Source organism: Chaetodon auriga, chromosome 15 (genome assembly GCF_051107435.1).
Source record: "Chaetodon auriga isolate fChaAug3 chromosome 15, fChaAug3.hap1, whole genome shotgun sequence".
NCBI classification, from domain to species: Eukaryota; Metazoa; Chordata; class Actinopteri; order Chaetodontiformes; family Chaetodontidae; genus Chaetodon; species Chaetodon auriga.
Window position 1 is genome coordinate 5,665,616 of NC_135088.1, and position 21,053 is coordinate 5,686,668.

A 21,053-nucleotide genomic window follows, 5' to 3' on the forward strand; every position below is an offset into this window, starting at 1 on the left:
GGTCACCAGACACCAGCACCTGTAGGCGGACTGATCTCCACCCAAGATGAGCCCACTGAGGGCGGTGTCTTTCATGGCTGTGGGTGTAAGTTTTTTGATTTCCTGCTTTATATTGAAAGTTTTCCTTGTGTGTCATCTTTTGCTTTACTTCCTGTTTTTCCCACCTTTGTGATTGTTGATTTGTCTCACCTGTCCCTCGTCTTCCCTCCTCAGTGTCTTTTCCCTCATTCTTTACCAGTTCGTCGGTTTACCTTGTGTGTCAAATATTCCAGCCCTCTCCATTGTTTCCTTTGTTTTTGGGATCTTTGATCACTTCTTAATTCACCTTTGGACTTATTGATTCTTGCCTGCACCCTGTTGACTTGTCTGCTTCGTTTGGACTTGAACTTTGTCTGCCACACCATCCCGTAAGTCTTCTGTTTATTACCGTATATTAAAGAAATCACCACCAATACCACTGGACCAGCTCTGCAGAAGTCTGCATGAGTCCCACTCCAACGTGAAGCAGCACGAAGTCAATGAATGTGACACACATGGAACATTCAGAGTCAGTTTAACTATCGGGGGGAGAAATTAGCTTAGCTTTCTTTTAGCTTTTGGAGGCGTTTGATGACTACTCATATATATGTACATATTTCCACTTTTCATTCGGATGGAAACTTTACTGTCGACTGCCAGAGTTTGAGTTTCAGGTTGTGTCTTTGTGGTAGGAGCACTTGTTTGCTCTTCTTCGTCACCCCAACAGGGGGTGGTGTTCTCCTCAGTTGTGCCCCCCCCCCTCAGGCTGACCCCGCCTCCTTTGCCTGTGTTTTTTTTTTTTTTTTTAACTTCCTGTTGTAATGTGGAACAAAGAAGTCAGAAAAGTGCTGAATGTTAAAAAATATTTCCTCAAACAGAAACTTAAACTGAGTCAAAAGTTCTTCTTTTTCTCTGGAAGTTCAAAAACATCAAGTTTGTGTTTAAACTGAAAATCAGCTGAACACTCGTTCGATTTTATTCGTTAAATCAAATCAAATTTAAGTCTAGTTTGCTTCATGTCTTTTTTTCATCTGCCAACCCGATTTATTTTTTAAGTGTGTGCTGTTCTAACGGCTGACCGACATGTTAGAACAGCAGGAAATGTGCACGTGTGGACGTCCTTCATGTAATACTCATCGACTGTCCTGCGTCTGGGTCCTGTCAGAAATATGAAGTCCTCTATGAGCACCACATCACTTCTTATCCATTATGGACTGAAAGTGTGTTGACATGATGCCTCCTGCCCTCTGGAGTCTCCTCATTAGCCTAATTGTTTCCATCTGTCAAGCAGATTTTAAGCAAAATCTTGAAATGTTACGAAAAAGATAAAACCAAGAAAATGCAAATTAGGAGCATTTCCATGAACTGATTTGAAGCAAATAAACGAGACAATGCAAAGTGTAGTTTCATCAGAAGTTGGTGGTTGAAGCTACATTATACATGGCTGCAAGAGTAGAAGAAGAAAAGGAAACAACATAAGTCACCTTAACATGTTAATGTTTGTGTGATGCTGATGTTTATGTTTGTGTTTGTGTGATGCTGATGTTTATGTTTGGATGTTGTTTGTTTATAGTTCGATGATGTTTATTTATGTTTGAGATCAGACAGGAAATAAGGGAAGACAGACAGGTTGGAGGGTGGTGAGGGTGGAGTCAAGTCATTAGGTGGTGAGGGTGGAGTCAAGACATTGGGTGGAGTCTTGTTGAGTGGCAGTGAGGAAGTTTGTCTCCGTCAGTTTAACTTCAGCCATCATCAGAGAGAGAGATGGAGGTTCATTCTCTGCTGCTGATGGTCATCCTGAGCTGCTGCTGCTGCTCTGCTGAAGGTCAGAAAACAAACTTTATTTACTGTTTATGAACATCTGTTTACTGTTTGTTACACGTTTGTTCACTCGGCATTAACGCTTCACGAAGGCTCAATTATCCTCTTTCATCTGTGGTGGGAACTACGTCCTAAACAGTGACTCAGATTTATGGATTATGAATGAGTGATGATTAATGTTATTAAACATTAATGAAAACATTACTGCTGTCAGATGTAAAGCTTGTATCTGTGTGTCAAATCTGAATAAATCCCCATCAAAAGCCTTCTAATAACAGGTAACAAATTTAATGGTTTACAAAACCATCAATAACATTTCTAAACCAAGTAAAGGTTAATTAATAGTTATTAACTGTTTGTATATTGATTTTCAGGATCAAAGTTGGCTTTTCTCACAATTAAAAATATTTTTTCCGACACAATTGTCCATAAAGGGGTAAAGGTTAGTTTAACATTAAAGTCAGCCAATCAGATTTCAGCATATCCTGTTGACATAAACCGAGTGAAAGATGTTATTAATTCAATAATTAATTAATTAATTAATTAATTAATTCAAACACACAGATACATTCATTCATTCATTCATTGAAGAAAATTATTTTTGTTTGCTTGAATTAACGTTCCTTGCGTGATTTCTATATAAAATTTATATGAATTTAAAACAAAATATTTGTGCAAATAGTTTCTGAGAAAAGTCAGGAGGTGACATCATAAATATGGTTCAACATAAACAATCATTATTGAGAGAAGAAGAAAACGTGTCCTCCTGGCATCATGACGGCCCAAACACAGTTTGAATACAGATCAACATGAAACGAAAGAGTCGGGACGGAGAAAGTGTGAAAATACTTAATATGGAAGAAGAAGAACCAAATATATTTGTGATAGAAGAATATTTTATATTGACGCAGAAGCAGCAAACAGATGAATCAGGAGACTAACGAGGAACGTTAATATAAAGTCCTGCTGCTTCAGGTCGTCTTCTTCTTCTTCTTCTTCTTCTTCTTCTTCTTCTTCTTCTACTATAAGGCAGTTGTGGAGTGGATGTAAACATGTTACCATGGTGAACAGTTCCTCCACCACTCCAACAGAGTCTTCAACAAAGAAGAAGTGAGACGAGGAAGTGAAAGAAAAGAGGCCCTCCAACACACACACACATAATCCCTGTATGTGTGTGTGTGTGTGTGTGTGCGTGTGTGTGTGGTCTCTGGTAAAAAATATGTTTCCTGACTTTTTGAGGTTTCATCACAACGACCCCCCAACACTGAAACCTCTCCACTGCAGGACTTTCTCCAAAGCAAAACTCAAATCTGTTGATATAAAAAGCTCTTATCTCCATGTTTCAGTCAGTCTGAGAATCAGATTAAAATCCCAAATAAAACTCATTCAGACCATCAACAAACTGAAAAAGAGCAAATGATCAATAAAACACATGTCCTCTGTCGCCCTGAGAGTCCGACGTGTTTCACTCTCATGTTTTATCATGTTAGTTTCAGGTGTGAACTCACCTGGACAGGTGAACTTCCTGCTCGGCACTGACGATGTTCCCTGAAACACCTTTAACATCAGAAATCAATACATATGCTTCTGTTTTAATCTTTTAATAAACAGTGGTCAGCCTGTTCCCGAAAAGAGAAACTGTGGACATACGAGGTTTGCACACTCCAACATGAAATATGAAAACAGGTTTATAGCACACAGATAAAAAAGACAGTTGCGAAATAAAATAATCAACAACATAATATTTAGGATTCTGATGACAATGAGATAAAAAAAAAAGAGATTTCAAGAACAAATTCGTAATGTTTAGAGAACAAAGTCATAGTTTTCCGTGTTACTTTGGAGGGGAAATACAGGAAGAGTTTTTCTTTAGTTTAGGTTTCACAATAACGAAAGGAGATCTTTTGGCACATCAGCATCACATTATCATCGTATCAGCACTGTGAAAAGATTGTGCAAGGCGCTGAGTCTCTTCCGAAGAGAGAACCACACAGACCTGGAGGAAATTGGCTCTTTTGTGGAGGAGGAAATGGCTGCTCAGATGGCTGCTTACATCTGCGTGCTTTTCAAACGGGGTTTTAGAGTTTGTCAAGAAACAACGAGTTTTTTGAACTCCAGCGTCTCTAATGTCAGCAGTACAGCAGCAGAGGCCCAAAGCCTTACAGCATATGGATTCAGAGGATAAACTCAAGCTGCATGGCAATGCAATTCATGGCTGCATTGACAGATTCAGTCATCACATAATGTGGACTTCATTGATCCCACACTGGGGAAATTTAGTCGTTACAGCAAGCAGGTTACAAAAAGCAGGTACAGCGGCATAAGAGGTCAAAAAAAAAAAAAAAAAAAGATACAGAATAGAAAAAACAACTATGTCTTTGTACATTTGTGCAGATTATTAAAAAATAGCAAATGCCAAAGAATCCTACTGCCATAAAAAAGTACTGTTGCTAGTAGTCTTATCGAGAAAAACTAACTACTGACATGACGTGTGTTGTATTGCACCTGAGAAATACTGTGTCACTTGGGAAATACTGGGTCTATGTATATGCACAATATATACACTTTATAAAAATATGGTTGCCAATATGGATAATAAATAGTGTTATTGCACAGCTGAGAGAAGTATACCACTTAGAAATTTAAAAATGCACCAGGTGAAATGGATAAATGTGAGCAGACATTAGCATTCGAGCAGGTATTAGCCTTGAACAGCAGCGCACAATCAAAGCAGAAAACTTTCAGCTCTGTATCATGAAGTCATAGCTGGTTAAAGGCTAAAGTAAAGAGATTAGCTTTTAGCTTTCTTTTGAAAATATTCAGTGAGCTGCTTCCTTGTGTCTACAGGTGAGGCTGCATGCCTGATTTTCTTCCTGCAGTTTCTGGAAACCTCCAGTAAACCAGCAGCAGATGATCACAGTGTTCTTAAAAGCAAATAGTGAAAAGTGCATTTAGCAACCTGCTTAGTCGTAACCCATTAAGGGCGTTGTATACAACGATACAACGAAAATCGGTTCTGAATGTGAAAGGAAGTCAGTGCAGAGCAGCTAAAACTGGACTAATGTGGTCTCTGTTCTTGGTTCTGGTTCGTAGTCGAGCTGCAGAGTTTTGAATGAGCTGAAGTCTCTCAGTGTTTTTCTTCTGGAGGTCAGTAAATAGAGTGTTAGAGTAATCGAGTCGGCTTGAAATAAAGGCATGAATCAGTGTTTCAGCATGTGTTTGGTTTATAAATGATCATACTTTAGCCGTTTCTAAGATGGAAAAATTATGTGGATGACAAGAACTGAGAGTTTATTTCATCAGAATTTAGTCTGAGGACACTAATTATTTTACTCAGAGCTGTGGATGTATTTATAATCTTCAGGACAGGATTTGAAACACTGTCAACACATGAGGAGGGCAAGTTAGACTCAGTGACAGTCTTTCAAAGCTCTGGTAATGTAATGCAGGTGAATTTTCCCATGGTTCCACCTTTTTACAGGGTTTGCTGAGGTCATCTGTGTTCACCTCAGCAGCAATGTTGCCTCTGATTGAGTTTACTTTGTTATTGAAGAACAAAGCAGATTCTTCACAGTTTGGTGCAGAGACCTGTGGACAGGTGGGGGCAGCACTGAGCAGCTGGTCAATACTGGGGAAATAATATTCTAGAAATCCCAGAATTCTCTGTAATCATCTTAGAAAAGTAATCCTTTCTTGTCAGACGTGTTGCTTTGTTACAGACAGTCATGGCTTCTTTGTTTATATGACAGTAAACTGTGAGCCCAGCTTTCCTCCATTTTCTTTCAGCTGCTCCACAGATTGTCTTCCTCTCGTTAACACTGTTATTGTTTAAACATGAGGAGATTCTGTCAGTCGGCCTTTTTAATCTTTAGTGGAACAACAGCATTTAAAGCAGCAGACCTGTAACATTTATCAGACATTTAACCCGTTAATGACTATTAAAGACCCTTCATAACATTGTCCTGTGAGCCTGTAGTTTGCTGCTGCTGATGTGAAATGTTGAGTTGTGAGTCACTGATGCTGTCAGAAAGTCCTGAATTACACAATTTCTTCATCATGAAGTGGATAAAAGGCCCAGGCTGATGCTAGAACACAAGGTCTTCATGTTAATGAGGTTTTACTTCTGCTTTTTTGTTGATGGGTTTTTTACTCTAATTTGAGATTTATACACGCACACACACAAACAGAGATCCTTCAGGACCTGCAGTCACTGTTTTCCTCCATCTTCCAGTAACACATCATCACATCATCACATGATATGAAACTGATGCTCAAACAGCAGCAGCTGCTGTTCTGGGGTCAGCGGAGATGCAGACGTTTGTCATGAAATCATTGAACGAGTCTCAATAAATGCTGCGGGTGAGTCTGCTGGACTGTGCTGAACACAGTCAGGGCTTCAGCCACCCGTACCGCTACCCATGGCCCCACCCCCAGAAGACAGTGACAAAGAAGAGGAAGACGAAGATGACGAGGACGATGAAGAAGGCGAACACAAAGGAGAAGAAGACAGCGAAGAAGAAGACAAAGAAAAGACAACTTGATTTTGTTTTCACGTTCATCTGCTGAAGGAGGAAAATTTCAGTCTCAGTTTAAAGGTCCAGTGTGGAGGATCGAACCTGCTCACTGGACAGGTGAGGCTGCAAACAGCAAACACCTGAAGACACCTCACCTCACCCCTCGGCCTCTGAGCATGTAGGAGAACCTGTGCTGGCTGGAAACCGTGGAAGGTGGCTTGCATTTGGTTTGTCCGCTCTGGGTCACTGTAGAAACATGGCAGTGCAACATATCGTCAACATGTGTTTGTGGCTTCCTCCGGTAACGACCTCCTCAGTCTGCAACAAAAACGAACACTTTCAGCCGACAGGAACGTGCACACTGATGCACACTGACACACAGTAACACACACACACACAGTAACACACATGCAGGTTGTGTTGCTTGTTTCACTTCTTGTTCTGATTGTGAAACTCAATGATGTGCATCTTCAATTGTCACAGGAATCTTCAGAGAAAATGTGTCTGATCACAAGATAATTGACGAGATCGTTGATCGATCAGTCAGTGGATTATTGGGATTCTTCAGCTTCCCCCCGGCTGTGATTGGATGTTTGTTAGCAAAATGCATCCTGAGAGTTGTAGTGAAGATTTGTGTCCACGGGCTCTTGATAGCTTTGACAAAGAACCAGACTTTGAGACTTTGAGGAGCTGAGATGTGAAGATGCTTGAGCTCAGTAAACATGAACCAAGTAAACTCCTGAGTGTGATACAGGTTTTCCTACATGTTGATACATGATTATGGAAAGAAAATGTTCATTTATTATTAAAGTTTGGGGGACCGATTTATTATTGGTCTTTATTACACACATCTTGAACATGAGCCTCAGTCTGGAGAGAGTTCCAGCCCTGTGTAAAACTTTCTGTGTGGTTCCAATCCCAAAGACCGTGCATCCCAGGGAACCCAATCACTTCAGGCCAGTAGCCTTAACTTCCCACCTACTGTAGACCACCAGACTGAACCAACTCCGTCACCTGGTGAGCAGCGATCTGGACACCCTACAGTTTGTATATCCTCCAGGCACTGGTGTGGAGGACGCAGTCATCTGCTTGCTTCACAGATCCCTTTCTCCCCTGGAAAACACTGGGAGCACGGCGATGGTCATGTTTTTTGACTTCTCCAGTGCTTTCAACACAATCCAATCATTACTGCTCTGGGGGGCTCCACAGACAGTGCTCTCCCCTTTCTTCTTCACCCTCTACACATTAGACTCCAGAGAAGAAGAAGAACAAGGAGAAGAAATACAGTACCTGCCCAACAAGCTCAAAGTTTGTGCAAGTATCTCACCCAATGGGAGGAGGCTCACCTGAATTTAGTGAAAAGCAACGTTAGTCAAAGTCCTGCTGTTTGTAATATATGTCAGACAGATTTTAGTGGATCACACGGAGGGACAAGTGACAAATCTACCAAACATAAGCAGAAACATGCTCCACCAATGACTGTATTTATGTTATTTCTGCTGCCAACTGAAACATAACGTGTCAGTGATGTCTTCGTATCCTTCAGTGATACAGAAATAAACTAAGTACTGGATTTATATGACCTAGTGTTTCCATTTCTGAATGTAGGGGCGTTCATAGTGTTTCACCTTCACCTTCGCATGGCTGGAGTCACTTCATGTAAGAACTAGGATTCACTGTGTGCCCCCTTGTGTAAATGTAAGGGGTATCTGGACAGTGGTAAGGTTGGTGGGATGGCCCAGAGCGGGACACTGGAAAATTTCCCTTCTTTTCCAATCCCTGTGTTGACAAGTATGACATTGATATGAGACATATGAAAAGTACAAATTTAATGCATCTGTGGAAAGATACAATGGCAACATTTCAGTCTTGAGACTGGGCTGGTTCCAGCCTAAAACACTCATTCTGGGCCCATCTAAACAGGGATATGACCCTAGACTCCATACACAGATGTAATAAAAACATGGCTGCAGTTGGCTGTAGTTGAGACACCTGTTAAATCAAACCAAACACACCCATACACATCCCCTTTAACTCTAATAAGACCTTTGTGCTGAAAGTCAGAGGGACGTGAGTGTAAAAACTGAAGTTTTGACTTCAGTCATCTTCACTGCAGGTGATCACCATGACAACTCACCTGCTGCCATGACGATGGGCGCTGCCCAGTCACCTGTCCAATCAGACGTTGACCCCCCCGGTCTGAAACTGGACGCCGCTCATCCCAGGCATTCCGAGCTCGTCCAGGATCAGCAGCAGGAGGCACCCTGGAGAAAGGAGGTCCTGGATCTGCTGAAACAGCTGGTTCTAGTCCAGAAGGAGGCAGCCAGGAGCCAGGCCCAGGTGGTCCAACTGCTTGGCATTCTAGGAAGTCAGGTGGGTTGAGTATTGTTTAGTTTAGTTTAGATAGGATTTAGTTGAGCTTATCTCAGATACAGTTCAGTTTAAATAAGGTTAAGATGAGGTTTAGTTTTAGTTTAATCTTAGATAGTATTTGGTTTAGTTGAGGTTTAGCTTGGTTCAGTTAAAAATAGGTTTAGTTATCTTAACGTTAGGATGACATGGTCAAACTGCTCACCATACTGGGAATGCTGGTGGGTGTAGTTTAGCGTGGATAAGGATTAGATGAGGTTTCGTTTAGGGTGGTCAAGTGGCTCGGCATGCTGGGAGTTTAGGTCAGACATCAAGTACGATTATTTCAGATTCAGTCTCACTTCCAGTATTCTAGGGGAAGGAGGTCTTCTAATAATCAACCTGACTTATTTATCTCATCAGGTGACATCTTGTCTGACCCAGTTTAACTGGACTAACTTGTGTTCAAACGTTGTGTCCTCAGGGTTCCCAGCAGATCCAGGATCTGCAGAATGTGGCTCGTCACCAGAGTCTCCTGGTTGAAAACCATCAGGCTTTACTACTGCAGACGTCCCGCATCGCCACAGAGCTGCAGGAAATCACCAAGAAACCTAATGCTGCTCCCAGCCAATGAGATGCCTCAATTATCCACAGGGAGCCAATGATATCTTCCGTTTGTACTGGCAGTGGAATATGTTCTAAACCAAAAAGGTTCCTGTCGATTTGTCCAATAATTTTTTCATGCCAGCTAATCAATGACATTGTTAGTTATTAACCAGTTAATCAGATTTAAACACACTAATAATCACATGTCAGCGTTAATATCTGTTTTCCTGAATACTTGTTTATCTTTGATTTAAGAATCAGAAAATAGCTTCAATTTGATACAATGATTCATCAAATCAATAACAGCAGTGAACAGGTATTTTTCACCTGTTGTTGACATCACAGCAACCCACTGGATGAGCTAACAGGTCCAGTTGTTTTTGAGCCCATTCCCAGAAAAGAATCTTCTGTTGTAATTCCACATATCCTTGATTTTTCATTCGTGAAAAATGGTATGTCTTCTCTTTTGTGTGCCTCGTCTTTAAGATTTTAAATAAAAGTTCATGTTGTATCATCCATGCAATGGTAGTGTTTCTGTGTATTATGCTGTACAGGGTGCTGAGGTGTTACAGTGTATCACAGTAGTATTATTCAGTACTCTGCAAGGTGTTGCCTTTTTGGTCAGACTGCAGTAAAGCGTGGCCAGCCCTTTAAACTTGAAAGTCTGTCCCTGACTAAGTGATGAAGGTACACCATTGGTCAGGTACTGGACTTTCTCTGTTCACCATTGCTTTTTCAAAATGCAAGTGTTAACCATGGCGTGGTCCTTCGTATAAGGTGTGTGAGCGACGACTGTGCACAGAGGCCTTTATCTTCAACACGCTATCCATAGCAGTGCTCTCCAAAACACTAGGGGGCGCACAAACAAAACAAAAAGAAGACTTGTGATTAACTTTAAATAATTACTAAGTAACTTTCTACAATCAATGTAAAGAAAGAAGTCTAATATTTGGAAGAACACATATTCTAATGAAAAGAAGGTTGAATATTCCGTAAGCGATTTCAAAAATTTCATGAACTACTGTCATGTTCTGCAGGTTCCTTTTGAGTTTTTGTATTTAACAAAGTGAGCAAAAAGCAAATAAAAACTTCAAGCTCGTCCATCTTGATTTGAAAGCTCAGCAGACACATGGGGCGCTGGACCCCATGCTGATGAAAGAGGCGCGATGATTTCACTTATGCCATGTTCACTGTCACTCTGGAACAGTGAGCCGTAGACTGTCCTCAATGATGTCCTCAGGAGCACACCGTACACACTCCAGCCATATGTTTCCACCTGGTCCTGTTTATTTTAGGATGCCTTAAGTGTTTGTTGTTTCAGAGTTGTTGAACTGATTCACTGTTTAACTGTTTCAGATCCTCCTGGACCTCCACTGATCCGTCTGAACACCAACATCCTGTCAAACCAAACCGAGGTGGTTCTAACCGCCAACTCGGACTTCACCCTCAGTTGTAATGGCAAGGGTTCAGTCCGTTGGTCCAGTACTGCGTTCCGTCTACTCTACCAGAACGGACTGAAAAATCCGCTCAAGGTAAGGAGGTCGGACCCCAGACACACCGGGACATACCGCTGTGGGTACACCAACCAGAGTCTGGGACACCTTGACACTTGGATCCATCTATTTGTCAAAGGTAAGATTAACAGAGGCTATGGCCAAAACATTCTCCACCTGGGCCTGCAGAGTCCTTGTAGTCTTACATCATATGTACTGTGATGCTTTTACCATTGTCACAGTTTGTTAGCGCTTTGCAGTCTAGGGCGGTTGTCATGGTGATAACAACAGCTGAACGATAGCCGATCTTGTGTTGATGAAGGATTTGAAGCCCATTGATGGAATGTTTGTGTGAAGTTAACAAGCCAGTGTAACAAAACAAAAGAGCCCAGTTCTACACAACCCAAATATCTGTTTCACATATTCCGACTCAAAATGAAGTAAATGCTTCAGTTCATTTAACAGAAACAACACCTACAAATTCCACATTATTATTTATCACTGTTGATCCTGTTTTTGTTGGAAAAAATTCTTTAGATTCTTAGTGATAAATGTTTATGACTCACTTGCTGCTATCAGAAGTTGTTGTAGCATTCATCATCTTGTAAAAATGACCTCCATTCCCCCTCGTTATGCCCCTCTCTTAGATCCGGCTGATCCCACCAGTGTGTTTGTCACACCTCGCTCCCTCCCTGATGTCAAGGAGGGACATGACTTTCTTTTCAGATGTCTGTTGACAGACCCGTCTGTCACTAACCTCACCCTGCAGTCACAGGGTAGTGGGCATGGCCTGCCTCGGGGTATGAATGTGACCTTTGACCGAAAGAGAGGAGCCCTGATCCGAAACCTGCAGAGGTCATTCAATGGACGCTATGTTTGTTCAGGCTGGAAGGATGGAAGGATGTTCAGATCCCAACCTGTCGACTTGCTGGTAGTCCCCAGTAAGAACTGTCTGTCTACCTGTCAATGTTTCTGTCTATCTGTTAACTATTCAGTCTCTCTGTACACCTCTCTGTTCAGTGGTCAACCTGCTTGTGGTCCCAAGTGAAACCATCTCCCTGTTGGTTTATCTCATTTCCATTATCACTTTCTCAAATAACCTGTCTGTCTACTTTTCTATCTGTCTACCTTTCTGCAGGGTTGCGTCAACCGCCCTCCCTGTCTGTCAGTCATGATGAATTGGTCCTTTTGAAAGGAGAGAAGTTTGAGGTCACTTGTCTGACCAGTAACCCCTCCCATTTCTACAACCTCACCTGGACACACCCAAACACAAAGGTCAGAGGTTACCTGTGTGTCTTTACTCCTGACAAACTCTTTGTTTTGATATTCATTGGGTGTTTGGTTTGTCCCAGACACTGAATGTCACCGTCAGCCATCACTATGGCAACCGTCGCCTGTACATCAACAGCACTCTGACAGTCTCTGCTGTCAATCGGACACATAGTGGTACCTACACCTGTACTGCAGTCAATGAAGCAGGACTCGCCACAGCAACCACACGGCTGAGAGTTCTGGGTAAGAATATTCGGTGAACACAAGCTAATAAACTTCAGTGAACAACATAATAAGTTGTGGGATCAAGATAACTAAAGATTGTGAGAGTGAAATTTACCATCTGTCGTCTTCCTCCTCAGATGGTCCCTATCTGAGGATCTACCTGCAGCCGATGCAGCATGCTTACGCTAACAACAAGACCAAAGAGGTCAATGGGGACCTGGTTGCTAATATTAGTAGCATACCAATCAAGGTGCAAGGAGAGCTAGAAACTAACATTAGCAGTGGTTCACTGGAAATGAACAGGGAACTTATTGCTAATGTTAGCACCAAAGTAATGGATGCGAAAGGGGTTAGCAGTGCTAACATTAGTAGCAGCAGCACAGTGGAGGCGTATGAAGGTCAAGATGTGATGTTGACCTTCGTGACAGAGTCATATCCTCCAATCCGGAACCAGCACTGGACAACACCAGCACACGTCAACAACAACAACAACATGGTGTACTTGGAGAGCTACACTGCTAATGGCTACAGGTTAGCATGCTAGGAGCTACAGACTAGCATGTATGTTTAATGTATTAGATACATTATATATTTTACTGCAGGCCAGACAGAGACCTGCTACACCAGCTATACCACCACAACATTGTTGGTGTTAATATTTGCTCAGGCAGTATTTTTCATGTTCCAGTTTGTTAAGATGACTTTTTTGGTTTTAAAATTTGTTATGGTGGTATTGTTGAAGATCAGGTTTATTCAGATGTTTGTATGACAACATGCTTATTGTTGTCCTTTTTGCAACACACAAAACACAAGTAAATGATTAATGATGTTGGATTGTGGAGACTGAACTGAGGGGTTACAGCTTGAGGACATATGGCATTGAAAATGAAGACTTAATAGTCTCCTCACAGAATCCTCAATCAGTTTCTCACTGTGTTCAATATTGAGCTGAAATCAACAAACCATGTTCTTGGTACACAGCCAGGGGTTATCAGCTCCTGCAGCTTTACTCATACTCATGGTATTGTTGGTGTTGCAGTTTGTTAAGGCAGTATCATTGGTTTTAATGTGGTGCTTTTAATATTGCAGGTCAGAGGCGAGCTTGCTGCTGCACCGGGTTCGTCAGGAGGATCGAGGTCGATACTCATTCCACTTCTCTAACTCATTCTTCAGCGGCTCACAGAACATTGACCTCCGAATTTACAGTAAGAAACTTCTCACCTTCTCTTCCTCTTGTTTTTCTTATTCATCCTCTTCTCCTTTTTCCTCCTCTTCATCATTCTTCTGATTTAAAGAGATTAAATTTATTTTTCAGTTTCTCCGAGTGCTGTTGTCAGTGTGGAGAATGACACTTTGATGTGCATCAGCTCTGGATATCCACTACCGACAATCCTCTGGTACACCTGCCCCGGGGTCAAGAGCACGTATGTACCAACCAGACCTATCGTGATAAGCACTACTAGCACCCCCTGCAGGCTGCATAGTTTAACAACATCCTTACGATTTATCTGTCCAAACAACAACATAACATGAAAACATAAAAACAAAATTGATAACACAACAAGCATCAAACACCCTGATCTTCACCTTTACCTTTACCTTCCCTACAGGTGTGGAGACATCTCTACCTATCAGGTGTCCCCAGATGATGTGACCTCACGGGAGGAGAATGAGGAGGAGAAGGAAGTCAGGGAACACCTGACCCTCCCTCTGTCCCCTGGTGATGATGTCACAGTGGAGTGTGTCGCTTACAACCATGTTGGAGTGTCTCGCCAAGTCGTTCCTCGAAATCCTCGTAAGTGTTCAAGTGTAAACATGTTGGGTTGTCATAAAAACCTTGTATGTGACTGAACATGTTGTCTTGCTGTTGGATAAATGGTTGTTTTTAGGTTCTATAGGAGAACCACCAGCTTTCTTTATGCCGGCTCTGAATGGGGCTCTGAGTGCTGTTGCTGTTCTCCTCCTGCTCTTATTGGTTGTCTTTTACAAGTGGAGACAGGTACGTTTGCTGATACTGTTCCACATTTGCTTTTAGAAGGATAGTATATAAAAGTATTTATATATCATGAACTGATGCAATAACTTCAACTAGCTTGGAATGAAGTACCTAATGGACAATTGCACAAATGCACAGAAACCCAACAAGAAAGTACAAACACAAGAATACAGAACACAAACAACAACACAGTAAAATGACCACAAAAGTCAAACCTTAGCACATTTTTCTGATGTTAACACTCCTAGCTTCTGGCTACGAAGTGTTAAACTCAACAATAGGGAAAGTTGTTCTTCTACTCATTCAAAAGTCACTCAACCTGCTCTCTGACACCACCTAGTGGTTGAAGCCATACAACACACTGACAAATCTCATTACTGCATGAAACACTGAAGCTCTGATAAACATTTTGCATCCATAGATTTTGAATATGAACATTGCATGTCAAATTAGAGAGAAGAATAAGAAAGTAAATTAATCAGATTTTTTTGTGCTGCCCTTATAAACAATATAAAACAGTTCACATCAGGAAAGACTCTGGATAAAAAGTAGAGTAACACACCTTTCTTCATGCTCATTGTTGAACTGATTTTTCAAATCATGCTGTTCGAGATTGTAGGTCTTTTGATAACTGGTTGGAAACTGAGGAAACAGATCTGATAGAAGCATATATAACAGCATCATCTGCATATATGTGTAACCTGTTCCAGATATGGTTCTGGTCAATTATTTTTATTGTTACATGGTGAAGATATTCACACAGAAACTGAGAGATAACTTTCTTGACATGCAGTCATTCAGTCGTCACTGGTTCCTTCACAACTTGCTGTCATGTTTCTGCTTCTTCTGTTAGAAACCCAAATATGAGATTCGCTGGAAGATCATCGAAAGCACCGATGGAAACAACTACACCTTTGTTGACCCCACCCAGCTGCCGTACAACTACAAATGGGAGTTTCCTCGAGACAAACTTCGCCTTGGTAGGTGAAAGCATTCAGTTCAACAATGAACACTATAAAGCTAATGTTCAGTTTGACTTCAAACACAGTCAGGCTGCAGCCACGATTTCACTGAGTTCCTTAGTCCTGTGTGCTAAGATAGGAAGTTTTATTATTTACTATAATTTCCAATGAAAACACTGAAAAAATCCAACAGCCAATCAACAGAAAATTTAATGTTAAAACATTTGATAATCAATTTATCATCATAAAGTCAATGAAAACCACCCGTTATTCTGTGGTGTCTCTGCTCTGTATCACAGGAATCTGATTATCTTTGCATTTCGTTTGTCAGACATAACAAAACAAGGCAAGCAGCTTTATTTCTATAACACATTTCAAACACAGAAAAAACTCAAAGTGTTTTACTTGGGAAAAGAAAAGCATTCAAATCATATTAAGAAGAATGACCATATATGCGATTCTGTCAAACGGTATATTAAAGAAAGAAGCCCCTTTAAAACATGTGGATGTGGTGTATATTATACATTAAGACTAAAATTCATTAATGTGATAATTTTCTGTGGACCACAGACCACATAAAGCACAGGATCTGACAACTGCAGTCCAACATTTCAAAATAAAAGTCAATGAAGTCACTGATAATTATACTGTGACTTCCTCCAAACTGAACGTTAGACATGAACCCACATCTCTTCAGATGGAGGGCATGATCTCTTTGTTTCACTTTACCGTCATTAGTAAAGTTTATGTTGTTTTATCTATATATAGATATATGTTTTAATGTATTTATTTATATTTGGTTGTTTATTTTGCCAGGTGCTGTTTTGGGGTCAGGGGCATTTGGGAAGGTCGTCGAGGCAACAGCATATGGTCTGGGAACCGACAATGATGTCACACGAGTCGCCGTCAAGATGCTCAAACGTCAGTCTACAAATCTTCATCATCATCATCATCATCATCATCATCATCATCATTACATGCCAAACATTAGTGTGATGACACAGATTTATGTTTCCTGTGTCAACGAACAGCGAGTGCCCACTCTGAGGAACGTGAAGCTCTGATGTCAGAGCTGAAGATCCTCAGCCATCTTGGTTACCACGACAACATCGTAAACCTGCTGGGCGCCTGCACTCAAGGAGGTGAGGATGGTTTTAATCTCAACCACTGCGATATAATTCATGTCAAACTACAACCATATCCCAACCTTGAGCCTGTTTTAAAAATGAAATGTTGACGATCTTCATCCTCAGTAGGAACGAATGGATCCACAGACAGGAAGTTGTTGGTTTGAGTCTTTTAAAACAGGATTTTAAGACCACATGCTAACTGCTGCGTACAGTATACATGGACTAAACATCAGAGTATATTTTGCTTGTAGTTAATGCTCAGGAAGTCAGCATGTCTCACAGTTTTACACTGAAAGAATATCTGAATGATAGTTTGGACTGTTGACCTGCGGTCAACGTTTTTCACTATTTTCTGGCATTTTATAGGTGAAATGATTAATTGATAAAATATCTATTCATAATAACTAATAATAATTAGTCATTCGTTGTAATTCTCAATATATATATCATTATTTTCCAGCTATGAGCAGCTCCTCCATTTCCTGTGTGCATTGCATTGTGGGAGAATCGTTTCCATCAACTCCACACTCGAAATCACACCTGACCTGACATCATCTTTTTAACCTTTGACCTCTCTATGTCCCCTCAGGCCCCATGCTGATGATCACAGAGTATTGTAGTCATGGCGACCTGCTCAACTTCCTGCGGGCTCACACTCAGGATTTCATGGCGTCCATTTTGAGGGTGGATGAAGTGGAGGGGGAAGCGTTCTATAAGAACATGGCCGCCCAGCACGCCAGGCTCAGGAGGTCTGCAGTTTTTTTGGCTTTACATTAACAGCTGCAGCACCAACATCTGTTTCTTCGATTAGAAATGATCCTCACAGTTCAAAGTTCATTATTCTGTGGGTGATGACATACCTGCGTCCCGTAGATTAACAATGACAGACATCTGTAAGTGAGATCGAACATCTGGCAAATCTATGTGAGATAAACAACTACTGATTTCACTGATGATACAAACACGAAGAACTTCTTAAGAACTATTTCTCAGCTAAATGTTTCATTAAGTATAACACCAAGAAATCTTGCAGGTATGACCTGATAGATAAAGTTCATTTTATGAACTTAAGACAAGAAATAGATTTTCAATAACATCATGATATTACGTCTAGTGACATTTGTCCATGAAGGGGTCCTTTAAAGCCTCTGTAGTTAGTAGTAGTAGTAGTAGTAGTAGTAGTAGTAGTAGTAGTAGTAGTAGTATTAGTGTTATCCATCACCATCACCAGACATCATCATTATTTCTTATTGTGGTGGTCATTATTGTAATTGTACCATTATTAGTATTATTATGTATTATATTATTATTCGGCCCTCCAGATGATTGCAGACAGTCTGTCCTCACTGGCAGCTTAATTGTGACCACGTAACACTTACTACCCTCCTCCTCCTCCTCCTCCTCCTCCTCCTCCTCCTCCTGCATTTTGGCAAGATGACCTGTAATGATGTCACTATTATGTCACTGTGTGTGCGTCTGTGTGTGTGTGTTTTGCAGTGACAGTGGGATCTCATGCTGTTCAGATTATCAGGAAATGCAGCTGGTTCTGAATCCAGGACAACCACACCTTGGTAAACGTCTGAACTCACCTGAAAACACATATGCACACACCTGAACGTATCTGAACTCACCTGAACACATGTGTACACACCTGGACACAGCTGTCACTTTGTCCATGAGGTCAGACCTGTCTAACTTTCTGTCTCTCTGTCTCTCAGATGTGCAGACCAACAGTCTGTCTGTCGGTGACCTCATGAGGTTTTCCCACCAGGTGGCTCAGGGTCTGGACTTCCTGTCCACCAGGAATGTACGAACTTGTACACACACACACACGCACACACACACAAACATACAGACACACACACGTCTGAATCTTCAAGGAGTAAACAAGCCTCCACATAGACACAGATCAAAGTTATCAATACAGTCAGCGGTAAAACTTTTCTAACCCTCTGTGTCTTTCTGTCCACCTGTCTGTCTCTCTCTCTGTCTCTTTCCACCTTTATGTCTTTCTCTCCATCATCTGTCTGGTCCACCTGTCTGTCTGTCTGTCAGTGTATCCACAGAGACGTGGCAGCGAGGAACGTCCTGTTGACGGATCACCGAGTTGCAAAGATCTGTGACTTCGGCTTGGCCCGAGACATCCGTAATGACGACAGCTACATCGTTCAGGGAAATGTCAGCATTTAAACCCGCCTGTCGATCAAAGACGCAGAAATAATGATAAACATTCTGAAAATAAATCGTAATAAATAACTAAGCATCAGCATTTTACGCTCAGACTGATTGTTAACACTGGCCTGTTTCTCGGACCAGTTTCAGGTCGGGTCAGGTGAAACAGATGCTGGTTTCAGGTCGACTTCATGTCAGCTGTCTTCCTCTTCCTGTGTGTTTTATTTTGATAGGCTCGTCTCCCCGTCAAATGGATGGCCCCAGAGAGCATCTTTCAGTGTGTTTACACCGTCCAAAGTGACGTCTGGTCCTACGGAGTCTTACTGTGGGAGATCTTCTCTTTAGGTAACCATAGCAACACTAGACATAACCTCATCCAATCATATTACTTATTGTATTTTATATTTATATTCCATATTGTATTTATTACTATTTTGGCCAAAATAGATTCCTGATTGTGACATTACATACTGGAGTGGTGGGTCAGTCGTGTTCGCCGGGTAGAAATGTCAGACTACAGTACCCATAAGCCTCAGTGGTGGTTGCTATGGAGGCACCCCTATCCAGAACTGTGACATCAGAGTGACATCATACTCAGTCAGATCCATGTCGACTTCACACAATATCTGCCCAGCAACAAAGTCTGAAGCTCTCTGATTGGATGTTTCTGACAGCAGTTCACTCTGGGATTCTCACCTTTGACTTTGTGTGTGTGTGTGTGTGTGTGTGTGTGTGTGTGTGTGTGTGTGTGTGTGTGTGTGTGTGTTTACTGCACAGGGAAGAGTCCCTACCCAAATGTTGCCGTGGATACCAACTTCTACAAGATGATCAAAGATGGCCGCCACATGAATCAGCCAGAGTTCGCTCCAGCAGAGATGTGAGGAGGCAGACAGAGATTTCTTTTAGTTAATAAAGTTATTTTGAATGTAACAGACACCTGTCCTCTCAGGTATCAGCTCATGAAGCTCTGCTGGAGTTTGGAGCCCACGGACAGACCAACCTTTAAAATGATTGGTCAGCTCATTAACAGGCTCCTCCCCTCTACCAACGGTACATCAACACATCACAGCGACCAGGTGAGGATGAATCAAATGCCTAGGTCTGAGCCGTGCCCTCGGCCTCATCCGACAGGCTTCTCGAACATTTGGTGCTTGAACATGTTGTTTCTCTCCTTCTCCTCTCATCAGCTGTACAGGAACATTGATGAGTGCAGAGAAGAGGAGGAGCAGGAGGTCATAGGAGGAGACGCACTGAAGAGAGAAGAGGAGTGCGGCCAGAGAGGTAATTCACCAGGATGGCATTAGCTGTTGCTATTCAATTCAATTCAGTTTTATTTGTATAGCACCAGATCACAACAGACGTTGTCTCAGGACACTTTCTATATAGAGCTGGTACAGACCAAAGTCTTTATCTACAGAGACCTAAAAATTCCCCTCATGAGCAAGCACTTCTGGCGGGGAAAAGCTTCCTTTTAAGAGGCAGAAACCTCAGGCTGAGCCAGGCCCTGGGTGGGCGGCCATCTGCCTCGACCGGTTGGGTGGGAGAGACAGAGAGAGACAGACAGAGATGCAATCACAGTACCAGTGACAGTGGATGTAATAATAGTAGTAAGCTTGTAGTTATAAACTTGCAGTTTACTTGTAGAAATCTCACCCCACCTCCTCTTGATCCTCTCAGAGCACCATGACGATGATGAAGATGAGGAGGAGCCAATGATGAAGAACATCTACCAGCTGTCCTGATCGTCTCGTCCAACCAGAATGTGTTTCAGTGTGTCATGTTGTTTACAAAATGAAACTTTATTAAAAGATTCAGAGTGAACAATCAGCTACGACATGAAACCGTGTCTGTTCGCAGACCGCCAACCAAACACTGCGTCATTTCATTCAAAAACCACAACATTTCGTTTCTGACAAGCCACAAACCGAACTCAGCCTCAGATTTTAATTATCTGTTCAAAACCTTTTTTCTGCAGAGGAAATGACCTCATAGTGAAATTTCAGTTTAATAGTCTGGAGTTTCGCAGAGAAGATGGCTGCTGACTAAACTAAGGATGAAACAGATAAACAGAGTCTGCATCAGGTCTGAACTCAGCAACATGTAACCAGAGTTTGCTTTTGTTTTTTAAACAATCTGTAACCTGAAATATTTTATTTTGATATTATTAAAACTTTCCTTATGTGATTGCTTAGAAATATGATTTGTAGTTTTTGTATTTTAACTGTTGTTTTTGTGATCTGAGTTTAAAAATAAATTCAGACTGAGGTTGTTTTCTCATTTAACTGCTGAAGGAGACTCATCACTCAACATATGAAGACTTTCCTGCTTTCTTACAGAGCACACGGTTTTGTTTACATCCTTTTGCTGATATCCTTATTTTTAAGGCCAAAGGTTTCAGACAGTGAATCCTCGATGCATATTAATCACTAGGACTTAAATTAATGTACCATCATGTTTTTACCACTCTTCTTATTTCGGGGCCCCGTGTGAGCGTG

General features: G+C 41.5%; 1 protein-coding gene across 1 annotated transcript; it reads left to right on the plus strand.

The window, feature by feature from the left end:
- Window positions 1-1,744: 1,744 nt before the first annotated feature.
- On the plus strand, window positions 1,745-20,840 carry csf1rb (colony stimulating factor 1 receptor, b). The gene is made up of 22 exons (XM_076750737.1): window positions 1,745-1,843; window positions 10,665-10,940; window positions 11,449-11,742; window positions 11,940-12,076; window positions 12,154-12,316; window positions 12,436-12,829; window positions 13,388-13,503; window positions 13,614-13,722; window positions 13,909-14,093; window positions 14,188-14,297; window positions 15,148-15,274; window positions 16,073-16,177; window positions 16,288-16,398; window positions 16,976-17,135; window positions 17,884-17,957; window positions 18,105-18,193; window positions 18,442-18,564; window positions 18,792-18,903; window positions 19,336-19,435; window positions 19,508-19,634; window positions 19,746-19,839; window positions 20,236-20,840. The coding sequence occupies exons 1-22, from the start codon at window positions 1,783-1,785 to the stop codon at window positions 20,298-20,300; spliced, it is 3,132 nt and encodes a 1,043-aa protein (XP_076606852.1). The 5' UTR covers window positions 1,745-1,782; the 3' UTR covers window positions 20,301-20,840.
- The last annotated feature ends 213 nt before the right edge of the window (window positions 20,841-21,053 follow it).

What these genes read in the sequence shown, in the direction of transcription:
- csf1rb (XM_076750737.1), top strand. Translation starts at nt 1,783, where the DNA reads ATGGAGGTTCATTCTCTGCTGCTGATGGTCATCCTGAGCTGCTGCTGC. An exon ending in CGACTTGCTGGTAGTCCCCA is followed by an intron (nt 11,743 to 11,939) that starts GTAAGAACTGTC and finishes ACCTTTCTGCAG; the next exon opens with GGTTGCGTCAACCGCCCTCC. An exon ending in TGCCCCGGGGTCAAGAGCAC is followed by an intron (nt 13,723 to 13,908) that starts GTATGTACCAAC and finishes CCTTCCCTACAG; the next exon opens with GTGTGGAGACATCTCTACCT.